Here is a 12,557-nt window from a genome sequence, read left to right as displayed (position 1 = left end):
ACTTTCTTTTTTTTTGGTCTTTTTGAGACAGGGTCTCCCTGTAGTCACAGCTGGCCTGGATTTGCTATGGAGAACAGGCTGGCCTTGAACTCACAGAGATCCGTCTGCCTCTTCCTCCTGAGTGCTGGGATCAAAGGCGTGCACCACCACACCCAGCTCAGATTATTTCTTTTTAAAAATTTTTCTTTAATGTGTTGCTGGGCGTGGTGGCACACACCTGGAGTCCCAGCACTTGGAAGGCAGAGGCAGGCAGATCTCTGTGAATTCAAGGCCAGCCTAGTCTACATAGTGAGTTCCAGGACAGCTGGGGCTACAGGGAGACCCTACTTCAAAAAGTCAAAAAAAAAAAAAAAAAGTGTATGAGTGTACTGCCTGCATGTAAGTGCACCCATGTCGTGCAGTGACTGCAGAGTAACGTTAGAAGAGCACATCAGATCCCCCAGAACTGGAGTTATGGACAGTTGTTAACTGCCATGTGGGTGTTGGCAATTGAACCCAGGTCCTCTGCAAAAGCAGCCAGTGCTCTTAACCACTGAGCCATCACTCCAGCGACCAGATTCATAACTCCTTCTCTGAGCTAGACTCATACCCAGCTGCTGATTTGTGGTCTCTTCTCTACATGGATGTCGAATAAGGCATCTGAGTTGTATCTAAAACAACATTCCTTCCCCTCAAATCTACTTGCTAACCTTTCAGGCTTCCTCTTTTTAGTAAATGCCATATCAATCACCTGGTTGCATAGTGTGTAACATTAGGTATTATCCTCCTCATACCCCATATCCAGTCCACTTAGGGTCTATACATTCTACTCAGCTGCTGTGCTCTTGCCTCTCCAGTCTAACCTATCATTAGTTCTTCCCTCCTGACTGCTGAAAAGCCTAACATTCTGCTTCTGTTCTTATCTCTACCAATCTCAACACAGCAGAGATGATTTCTAAAAATTATAAATGAGGGCTAGGGATGTAGCTCAGCTGGTAGAGTGCTTGCCTAGAATCCATGAAACCCTGGGTTCAATCTCCAGCACCATATAAACTAGAGATGGTAGTGCACACTTATAATCCCAGCACTCAGGAAATGAAGGGAGGAGGATCAGAAATTCAAGATCATCCTTCATTACACAGCAAGTTCAAGGACAGCAAGGGCTATATGAGACCCCATCTCAAAGCAGTGCACACACACACATACACAAATATATATGATGCTGGGCATGATGGTACATGCCTTTAGTCCCAGCACTTGAGAGGTAGAGGCAGGCAGATCTGTGAGAATGAGGCCAGCCTGTCTATATAGTGAGTTCCAGGCCAGCTGTGGCTACAGGGAAAGACTCTGACTCAAAAACAAAAATTTATATATATATATATGTGAACAAACACATCACATAGAACTAAAACCAAATTCTCGGCCATGGCCTCCCAGCCTCTACTTGGCCTGGTACTCTGCCCTGTCTCCTTATGCCTCTTGCCTACTCTGCTCCACTGATACTGTCTGGCTGATTCCAGAACATGCCAAGCTTGTTCCCATATCAAGGCCCTTTGTACTTGCCTATCCTCTACCCTAGGACATAGTCTTAGATCTTTCTGTTTCATTCCTTGACTCCAGGTTTCTGTTCTTATTTATTCGATGACATCTTCTCTACCTTGTTCACAGCATTCATCACTAACATATCATTCCTACCATTTGTTTACTGGATCTCCTCTTCTACAATGTCAACTCCATGAGAACAGAGTCTGGACCACCTTTGTCTATCCCCTATATGTTAGAACAGTACCTTGCATGAGGTAGGTACTCTGTATTTGTTGGATGAATACTTTCTTACTTTTTCTTTCTCCCTCTCCCTGTCCAGAGGTGATCGTGGCCTTGGCTGTCTGTGGCTCCATCCTCTTCCTTCTCATAGTGCTGCTCCTCACTGTCCTCTTCCGGATGCAGGCCCAGCCTCCTGGCTATCACCACGTTGCAGACAGAGAAGACCATGCCTGACAGCCACTCAGCCCCCATCCCTCTGCCTCCTAGGAGAGGTGGGCTAGGCTTTTGCTCCTGACTAGTGCTGCTCCCCAGCCCACAGACAGGAGGCCCTGGGTTGAACCTCCTTGATTACCTAAGCCCAAATAAAATGAGTGGGGCTCAGCTGGGCGCACGGCACCTGTCACTCACCATCCAAATGCCTGATGTTTACCATGTACTGTGTTGGACATTGGCTTTCTCCAGTTGGGATGTGCCTCCTCCATACTCCCTAAGGACCTGAGATACAGATGAGCATTCAGGTTTTACTTAGAACCTGGGATAAAAAACCTGAAGGAGCAGGTGCTTGATCTGCCTTGCTTTTCCACCAAGCCTGTTCTTTGTCACTTAGCCCAGTCTTTGACAAATGGCTCAGAGGACACTGTCTTCGCCTCAGTGCTTGCTGTAGATGAGAAACAGCACTGGGAGAATTAAAACTTGGCTGCCAAGGAACTGGACTATCTACAACCAGACAACCAAGTTTTCCTTTGGCTAAAGCCACTGTTAGTGTCAACCCTCAGCTTGGGCAGGTCTGAAAGAGATTTTTAATGTACCAAAAAGAGTGAGAGGTGGGAGTGATTCTCCCTCACCTGGGCTGGGCTTTCCAGGGACTTGTAAATGCAAGTAGCAAATTGAACACATCCTGACTGTGATCCAAAACAGGGCTAAAGTAGCTCCAAGGAAATGAAGTTTTTGACTGTGAGTGCTGGTTCTGTGCCCTTTTTTTTTCTTTCATTTCTGAGATCTAAGGAGTACTATGACAAGGTCAGTGCTAGATCTAATCAGAAGCTCATTTAGGTTTTTAGGTTTACAAAGGGCTTTACTGGCCATGTCAACAGTGAACGCAAATTAACCCTGCCCCCCGGCCCCCATCATTCTATCATCACACATCAGAAGAAAGGTACCTTTGTTCTAGGATAAGATTGGCTCCAGGCTAGACACAGCAGTGGTCCTTAGGGTAGTGGGTTTGCCATACATTTCTGGAGCAAAATCTAGAGAAGTAACATACCAGTGTCCTGGTCCCACGTGCCTCATGCCGTAAGTGTCTCTGCCCCCCGCCCTAAAATTTGGGTACTTTTGCCCCATTAGCAAACAGCTGCCTCTTTTCACAGAACTTGTTCCCGTTTGAGGGATCCAGTGTTGCTTGTTCCACATCTTTGTTGTTACTCATGTTCTTTCTGTGGCCCAGCCTCCTCCTGGCTCCAAATAAGAATATGATAACCTGGAAGGAAAAAAAGTTGGATTTGTACCTTTTGTTATCAGTCTCAGAGCTTGGGGCTGTGTGGGGAACCTGGGTTTGTTTGGGAAATACTAGCACATGTAAAGCCAATGTAAAGCCAGATAGAGGGCATAGGTCAGAGAGACCACTGTCTCCCAGGCATCTTTACTAGCTACTGCCCTGGGATGAATGCCTCCACTGGGCATTCCTGGGATGAATTCTCCTGAAGAATAAGGGTTAGGCTTAGAAGTCTGAGATACAATTGTTTCTACTCACCCATAGCAGAGGCCAGGGTGTCCCCCATAGGATTGAACTCATTGAGCTGTAAAGATAAGAATATCAGCATGAGGTTGGGATGAAGGCAGTGTAGAGGCAGAGGGCACATGGGAACTAATTTCTGATCAGAAAGGTACGTTGAATCCCTGTTTCCTCCCATCACTGAGGGCCCAAGACTCACCGAAGTGATACCAGAATATCCCGGGTCATAGAGCTGACACATCATCTTCCCCGAGCTACCATCAAACACATCTATTGTCCTTAGCTCATAGGGGATACAGCTTTTAAGGTTAGGATCTGGGTATCGGCCCACAACAATAAGGTTGTATCGTGGATGCCAGGTTGCCTGGGAAATGGAAGGGTTGGTTACAAGGGTAAAGAGAGACATTGGAAGTATAGTATTTTGGGGGGCTGTGGAGATTTGGTTCAGTTGGTAAAATGTTTGCCATACAAACATGGGGAACTGAGTCTGGAGATGAGCACTCACAGAAAAACCTTGGCACAATGCACCTGTAATCCCAGCACTGGGGAAGCAGAGACAGAAGGATCCCTGGAGCTTGCTGGCTAGCTAGTCCAGCCAAATCAGTGAGCTCCAGGTCCAATGTGAGCCCCTGTCTCAAAAAATGAGGTGGAGGTCTGGCTCAGTGATTAAGAGCACTGGCTGATCTTTCAGAAGACCTGGATTCGAATCCCAGCACCCACATGGAAGTTAACAGCTGTCCGTAATTCCAGTTCCAGGGGATCGGACACCCTCTTCTGTCCTCCACAGGCATTGCACAACACAGGCACGCTTATATACACACAGGCATTAACACTCATACACATAGTAAATATTTTTAAAATGAGGTGGAGATGGGCTGGAGAGATGGCTCAGCGGTTAAAAGCACTAGCAGCTCTTGCAAAGGACCTGGGTTCAGTTCCCAGCACCCACGTGGCAGCTAACAACTGTAACTCCAGGTCCAGGGGTAGGATACCCTTTTCTTGCCTTTGTGGGCACCAGGCACATACATGGTACACTCACATACAAACACTCATACACAGAAAAATAAAAATAAAATATTTTTCTTAAAAAAGCCTGCAAGACAAATAAGGTGAGGTTAGTTTGTGGTCAGCTGCACACATACGTAACTGAAATAGAGGGCAGAAAAAAAGGATCAAGGTCATAGAAAATGCCCACCAGGAGATTAAGGCTGGGCTAAAAAGCTCAGAAAAATAGCTTATCAAAGAGACACTAAGAAAACTCAGTGGAATTGCAGAAATGGGATAAAAGGAGCAGAGAGAAACAAAGGATTTAGGGAGTGCTTTGTGTCAGGCGAAGGCAGATCTGAGACTACAGGCTGTATTATGTGCTCCTCTCCTCAGCTTGGGAATCCAAGATCTGCTCTAATCCCACAATCACAGATCCCTTCCTCTTGTCACTCACCTTGATGGGTGTGAGGTGCTGGAAATGACGGTGAGGGTGGCAGATCAGGCTCACGGGGCAGTCCCACTGGGAGGCAGAGTAAACCCGAATCTCACTGTACTGGTCAGTAGTCAGGAGCCTGGCTCCATCAGGGCTGAAACAAGCTGATAAAGTGAAAAGCCCTTAAGCCAAAGGAGCCCTGAGCCCCTGTTACCCGGGCCTCCACAGGGTTTCTTTGGTAGGGGCGCCCTCTCTCCCTTCTAGGTAAGGGCAGGGGAGATGACTCTAGACTATAAACAGAAATATTATAGAAAATCAGCAGCCAAAGGAGTAGCCAGAGCCAGATAGGTTCCCAGACATCAGCTTGGTATATGCTATGAGGGTGGGATCAGGTAAAGGTCTACCTAGCGGCTACTGTTGAGATCGACCAGGTCTGTGAAAAAGATGAGGTTTGAGATGTCACACCTGAATTGACAGGATGCCTATGAGGCAGTGAATAGAGGAAGCTGGTTTTCCCTCTAATCTGGCGCAGGTCCCAGATTTTCACTGTTTGATCTATGGAGGCTGTGGCCAGAAGCCAATCACAGCAGGGGTTCAAGGCCACATGGGTTACTTTCTTTTTGTGCATTTTCAGAGTCCAAAGCTGTAGAGAAAAGCGTGTTCAGATAGGGACACAGAATCAAAGAGGAGTAAGGGAGAACTCGGGAGGGCCCAAGCCACATAGTACGTACCTCCTTGCCATCTGTGTTCAGCAGTATCACATGTCCTACATTGTCCCCTGTGACCAGCACTTGGCTCTTGGTAGAAACATCCAGGCTGCAAAACCAGACACTAGGGAAGAGACTGCTGTTAAAACTCTTGAGACTGAGATAGGTGTATTTAGTCACTGTTGCAGCTCCAGTGTCTAACCCAGAGTAGGCAATCAATAAGTGTATATTGAATGAGTAACTGTCTTGTTATAAATTTCCAGAAGAGCACTCAGCCTTGTCTACCACACAAAAAGAGAATGAAGGTGAGAGGGTTGAGAAATATGTCCAGTTACTGCTGGGCCCAGAATCCTCACCTGGTTAGAGTCCCTAAAACAGTCAAACTTCAGAGCCACAAAGCAAATCCTAGGGCAAGCTTGCTCCCCACAGCCCAAGTTCTGAGGAAACCTTGTTTACTGTTATTTCCCCTATTACCCTCCATCTTTTGGGTCAAAGGAAATGACAAACCAAACAGGAACTGTCCAGCTCAGTCCTCACAGCTAGCTAGAGGTGAACTTCTGCCCCCTTCTGAGCATTTAGGGGAAATGCAAATAGAAGCAGAAACCCTTAGCACTTGAAAACTACTTGAAAATAGACTAGAATAGAGGAGGGTGCTTCATGGATCCTGATCCATAGCCAAGAGAACTTCAAGACCCATTCAGTCACCTCTCCTGATGGCTGGTGTGTTTCTCAGCCATGTGGGGCAGCCCAGAATAACACCCAATGTTAGTTAGACCCCATGATCCTTAGGGAACAGAATCACGTTTTTTTTCTTACTTAATTTTATTATTTTATGTGTATGCGTGTATTGCCTGCATGTATGTAAGTGCACCCGTGTCGTACAATGCCCGCAGAGGACAGAAGAGGCTGTCAGATCCCCTGGAACTGGAGTTATGGACAGTTGTTAGTGGCCATGTGTGTACTGGGATTTGAACCAGGGTCTGCTGCAAGAACAATCAGTGTTCTTAACCGCTGAGCCATCTCTCCAGCCCCTCAGAATCATGTTTTTGACTAGAAATCAAAGTGACTTCCATTTTGTAATTTTCCCAGCTGAAACAAGGTCTCACAACATAGCCCTGGCTGGCCTAGAACTCAAAAAGATCCATCCACCTGCTTCTGCCTCTACAGTCCTAGGATTAAAGATATGCACTACTATATCCAGCTAATAAAACTTCGGTTCTTGCCGGATGTGGTGGTGCACGCCTTTAATCCCAGCACTTGGGAGGCAGAGGCAGGCAGATCTCTGTGAGTTCAAGGCCAGCCTGGTCTACATAGTGAGGTCCAGGCCAGCTGGGGCTACAGGGAGACTGTCTCAAAAAGACCAAATTAAAAAAAAAAAAAACCTTCAGTTCTTAATTCCTGCTGGACTCTGTAAGTGGCTTTCTAAACCAATCTATCCCCTGTTGATTTGTCCTGTGAAAGTAAAGGTCTAGTCTAATACAGGCATGACTTACAGAAGCCATTAAGCCCTTCCTTCAAGGACAAGAGCTGGGGCTCCAGAACACCTTCCCAATGCACTAACACATCAGGAACAAAGAGAGCAGCCAGAGTCTGAGGAAGAAAGGTGCAGTGGGAAAAGGCTCCCTTTCTTCCCATGCTAGCCCTCAATAAAAGAAATGGGGCTGGATGTTGTCACCAGAACTGCCATCTATAGCTTAGCCCTTTCCCTTACTAGTTAAACTACTCACTTGCAGGAGTTTGAGCTGGTAAAAACTCGGAGAATGTTGCCTTTAAAATCTTGCAGCCTGGTTGTTCCCTCCATTGAGCAGGCAAAAAACTGGTTGGTATTCAGCTGGTTAAACTTCAACGCAGTGATGCTTCCTCCAGCTCCAATCTAACAAGGAAAAAAGTCAATGAGTGATGATGGGCTGGAAGCAAACATGACCTTAGTAAACATATGGCACTCAAGCAGAAGCACCAGGCACCAGGGGCCAGGCCAGCTTAGATACCTGACATTAGTCTGTTCTTTATTTATTTTTGTCTTTTTGAAGCAGGGTCTCCCTGTAGCTGCAGCTGACCTGGAACTCACTATGTAGACCAGGCTGGCCTTGAACTCACAGAGATCCACCTGCCTCTGCCTCCCAAGTGCTGGGATTAAAGGCATGTGCTACCACGCCTGGCTATTTGTTTTTATATTTTATTATTTTTATTTTATGTGTATGAATGTATTGCCTGTATGTATGTGAGTGCACCCGTGTCATGCAGTGCCGTGGAGGTCAGAAGAGGGCATCAGATTCCCCTGGAACTGGAGTTAAGGACAGTTTGTAGCTGCCATGTGGGTGCTGGGAATCGAACCCGGGTCCTCTGCAAGAGCAGTCTTAACTGCTGAGCCATCTCTCCAGCCCCTGTTCTTTATTTTTTAAGGCTTTATTTTGACTTTTGTATTTTCCATTAAGATACAGTAAATATGACTGGTTTTGGGTATACAGTTCTGTGAATTTTAACACATACATAGATTTGAATAGCTACCACCAAAATTAAGATGAAGAACAGTTTTATCAACCCCATAAAAATCCCTCATGCTTTCCCACTCAACCATGTCTTCTCCCTTACACTCAACCCCTGGAAACCACTACTCTGTTCTCTATCACTATGATTGGGCCTTTATAGGAACACATATAAATGTACTAGTCTCCAACCTTTTTTAAATTTTATTTATCATTTTTAAAATTATTTATGTGTTTATGTGTGTATTGCCTGCATGTAGGTAAGTGCAATGCCCATGGAGGTCAGAGGAGGCTGTCAGATTCCCTGGGACTGGAGTTATTGACAGTTGTTAGATGCCATATGGGTGCTGGGATTCAAATCCGGGTCTTCAAGAACAACCAATGTTCTTAACCACTGAGCCATCTCTCCAGCCCCGGTCTCCAACCTTCTGAGGCTACTTTCTTCTGAGATTGATCTAGGTTGTTGTGTGTGCCAACAGGTCTTATTACTGAGAAGTATTCCACTATACAGATACACCACGGTGTGTTGTTTTTAGAAGCGCTTCACTTTAGAAAACTGACTGGGTTAGGAGGGCAGGAAACATCTGTGTTCTTTCTTAGTCTTCCAGACATTTTACGCAGTGATGATGAAACTGGTAGAGACTGGAGGTATAGTGAGTGTTGGAGCACTTGAGTAGTATACACCAGGCCCTGGGTTCATCCCAAGCAACACACACATATCACAAATTAAAAAATTTTAAAAATCAGTAAAAAGGGAGAATAATAACCATCATAACACCTATGGCCTAGCCTAATTAAGTGCTTATAGGGGGGCTAGAGAGATGGCTCAGCAGATAAGAGCATTTGCTGTTCCTCTAGAGTATGGTTACCAGCACCTATATAGGTGTATACAACTACCTGTAACTCAAGCTCTTGGGGAATCCAATGCCTTCTTTTGGCCTCTGCAGGCACCCATACACATGGCATATACTCAGACATAACACACACACATAAATAAAGATAGTCATTTTTTTTGTCTTTTTGAGACAGGGTCTCTCTATAGCCCCAGCTGGCCTGGAACTTGTTATGTAGACTAGGCTGGCATTGAACTCACAGAGATCTGCCTCCCAAATGCTGAGATTAAAGGTATGCGCCACTGTACCTGGCTCTATAGCATAGTCTAACCAGTGTCCATGGTTCATGGTGATAGTAAATCTACTGTTCTCACCAGTTGAACAGGCTTCACTACTATTCCATGCCAGGACATCATCACTGTCCCTGTACCCCTTACCTGTGTGCTAGAGCCCTCTTTACCCTGTGTGGGCCCTGACTTTATTGCTAAGCCACTACCTGATACTACCTGTACTGATGCCCATCTCAACTTAACTGACTCCAGGAACTTCTGACCCCAGGCCACTGTGGCCTCCAGACTATATAACTGTCTGTCTCTCTTGCCTGACTCTACCTAATGACTTTTGGGTTGAATTATGTAGAAAAGTAAAGGAATAGAAGGAAAAGAAGGAAGGGATGTCAATCCTGAACTCTTACTGAAAAAAACAGTAAATAATTTTCAAGTTTCTGTGGTATCACCTTGATACTCAAATCTGACAAGAACTTTTAACAAAAGAAAAATTACTGGGAAAATTTACACAAGAACACAGATGTAAAAATCCTGAACAATAATAGCAAACTAAATAAAGTGATATTTTAAAAGATTAAATACATTATGACTAAGATGGATTTATTCAAATAAGGTAGTTGGTTTAAATATTAAAAATTAGTCAAGCCAGGCATGGTGGCATGTGCCTGTAATCCCAGCACTTGGGAAATAAAGGCAGGAATCCATGGTTAGCCTGGGCTACATGAGAACAAACAAAATTTAATCAGGTATGAAGGAAACAACTGCAAGTGAAAGAAGCAACCTATACAATGGGAGAAAATATTTCAAGTCATAAATTTGAGAAGAGGTTAATATCCACAAAAACTCTTGTAACCCCCAAAATGTAACTAAATCACCAATAAAACCCCACAAATAAAGAACATGAATAGATATTTCTCCAAAAAAGACACACATATGTCCAACAAGCACATAAAAAGGTACTCAACACCATTTTTACTGAGAGAGGTATAAAGGAATCCACGATGGGTTATCACCTCACCCCTTATAATGGCCACTGTCAACAGAACAGAAATAACTAGTGGTGGTGAAGAGGTAGAGAAATTGGAATCCTTGTGCACTCTTGATGGGACCATAATGTAAAGATGGTACAGCCACTACTGAAAACAGTATTGGGGTTCCTTTAAAAATAGCACTTAACAAGCTGGGCATGGTAGCGCATGCCTTTAATTCCAGCACTCGGGAGGCAGAGGCAGGAGGATCTCTATGAGTTCAAGGCCAGCCTGGTCTACATAGTGAGTTCCAGGACAGCTGAGGCTACAGGGAGACCCTGTCTCAAAAAGATAAAAAAAAAAAAAAATAGCATTAACAACGAAAAAAATAGCATTAACAGAACTGGAGAGATGGTTCAGTGGTTAAGAGCCTGTATTGCATGCAGGTCGTACACTTACACAGACAGGCAAAACACTTGTATGCATAAAATAATTTTTTTTAAAAATTAAAAACAAAAAACAGCAAGGAAAGGACTAAAAATTGTTCTTTGGCCAGGCGTGGTGGTGCACGCCTTTAATCCCAGCACTTGGGAGGCAGAGGCAGGCGGATCTTTGTGAGTTTGAGGCCAGACTGGTCTACATAGTGAGTTCCAGGACAGCTGGGGCTACAGGGAGACCCTGTCTCAAAAAAAAAAAAGACAAAAAAATTGCTCTCTGACCTCCATACATGTACATGCCAAGGCACGTGTGGCATGTACATGCCCACAACTCACATACACATCATACACAAAATTTTTTGAGACAAAGTCTCACTATGTAGCCCTGTCTGGTCGGAACTCACTATATAGACCAGGCTGGCCTCAAAGTCAGAGATCTGCTTGTCTCCTGAGTGCTGACATTAAAGGCATGTGCTGCTATGCTTGGCAGTAAGTTTCTTTAAATTAAGGATAAAAAAGCTGGGCATGGTAGCGCACACCTTTGATCCTAGCACTTGGGAGGTAGACTCAAGGGATCTCAGCGAGTTCAAGGTCAGCCTGCTCTACAGAGTGAGTTCCAGGCCAAAAAAAAAAAAAAAGATAAAACAGACCAGGGTATATATCTCCTGAAGACTGACACCTAAGGTTGACCTTTGGCTTTCACATGCACAGACACACATGTGCATAAGTACCTATATACACACCCACATACATATACTCACACATGTATTCATGTACATACACACAAAACCACATATATATATATATGAGAGAGCGATTGAGATCTTATTAGAGGCTCAAATGATCCTCCTGCCTTAGCCTTCAGGTTGTTGGGATGACACACATATAAACACCATCTCACCTGGCTTGAAAAGAAAATATTAATTTATTTATTCATTCTGTTGTGTGTATATGTGTATATGAGTGTTTGAAGATGTGCTGGTACATGTACACATGCATGCAGAGGCCAGAGGTTGATGGTGGTTGCCTTTGATTGCTCTCATATTGAGGCAGAGTCTCTCACTTGACCCCAGTTTGCTGATTCTGTTCTGGGGATCTTGTCTCTGCCTCACAAGGCTGGGATCACAGGTGGGCTGCCACGACACCTGCTGGGGATATGAACACCTGTCCTCATTTTGGCACAGCAAGCACTTTACCCACTAAGGCACCTCCCAAGCCCTTAAGCAAGAAATGTAAAACTTCAGATAAATTATGACAATAAATATAGACTTCTGCTTCTAGCCATGCTGGTGTCAGAAATCAAATATGCCTCCTGTTTAAACACTACAAAACAAACAAAATACATAAAACACGTTTAAAACCCTGGACTATAAGCAGATAAGAGGGAAAAGTAATGGGGTTGGCCTGCAACTGCGTCGGCCTACTGCTTGTAGAGTGTAACCAAGCCAGGGAGGAAGGAACAGTAGCCTCCAAGTCTTGGTGAGCTGAGTAGAGAGGCTAACTACATGGAAGAGTGCTGGGAGGCAGACGCAGAGATAGCAGTCCAGAGACTTTCCCATGGGCCCCGTCTATTCTTTGGCTGAGTAATAATACATAAATGTATGAGGAAATTACTCAATGTTGGAGAAAATAAAAGCACCAGAGGGGCTGGAGAGATGGCTCAGTGGTTAAGAACACTGGTTGCTCTTGCAGAGGACCTGGATTCAATTCCCAGCACCCACATAGTGGCTAACAACGGTTTGTAACTTCAGTTCCAGGGGATCTGATGCCCTCTTCTGACCTCTGCAGGCATTGCACAACATGGGTGAACTTACACACAAACAGGCAATATATTCATACATATAAAAAATAAATATTGAGGGGCGTGGTGGCGTACGCCTTTAATCCCAGCACTCGGAAAGCAGAGGAAGGCAGATCTCTGTGAGTTCAAGGCCAGCCTGGTCT

At 44.8% G+C, this 12,557-nt stretch overlaps 2 protein-coding genes across 3 annotated transcripts in view; one reads left to right on the top strand and one right to left on the bottom strand.

Moving 5' to 3' along the window:
- Positions 1-2,153, top strand: part of Acp2 (acid phosphatase 2, lysosomal) — a 9,599-nt gene extending 7,446 nt beyond the window's left edge. For both annotated transcript variants that reach the window (XM_029568584.1, XM_008843569.3), the window contains one exon: positions 1,844-2,153. In XM_029568584.1, the coding sequence (XP_029424444.1) occupies positions 1,844-1,977 (134 nt within the window). In that variant the 3' untranslated portion in view covers positions 1,978-2,153. The remainder of the gene's footprint in view (positions 1-1,843) is intronic.
- A 756-nt stretch (positions 2,154-2,909) lies between these two features.
- The window catches only part of Ddb2 (damage specific DNA binding protein 2), a 24,607-nt gene continuing 14,959 nt past the window's right edge, over positions 2,910-12,557 (bottom strand). Inside the window, exons 4-10 of the mRNA XM_008843571.3 lie at positions 7,330-7,475; positions 5,627-5,726; positions 5,361-5,538; positions 4,917-5,059; positions 3,675-3,839; positions 3,494-3,539; positions 2,910-3,220 (exon numbers count right to left, since the gene is read on the bottom strand). Coding sequence (XP_008841793.1) covers positions 3,162-3,220; positions 3,494-3,539; positions 3,675-3,839; positions 4,917-5,059; positions 5,361-5,538; positions 5,627-5,726; positions 7,330-7,475 — 837 coding nt within the window. The 3' untranslated portion in view covers positions 2,910-3,161. The remainder of the gene's footprint in view (positions 3,221-3,493; positions 3,540-3,674; positions 3,840-4,916; positions 5,060-5,360; positions 5,539-5,626; positions 5,727-7,329; positions 7,476-12,557) is intronic.

Source organism: Nannospalax galili, unplaced genomic scaffold (assembly GCF_000622305.1).
Source record: "Nannospalax galili isolate Female #2095 unplaced genomic scaffold, S.galili_v1.0 scaffold1200, whole genome shotgun sequence".
Lineage (NCBI taxonomy): Eukaryota > Metazoa > Chordata > Mammalia > Rodentia > Spalacidae > Nannospalax > Nannospalax galili.
Note: the sequence above shows the minus strand (reverse complement) of the source record. Positions and strands in the feature narration are given on the sequence as shown.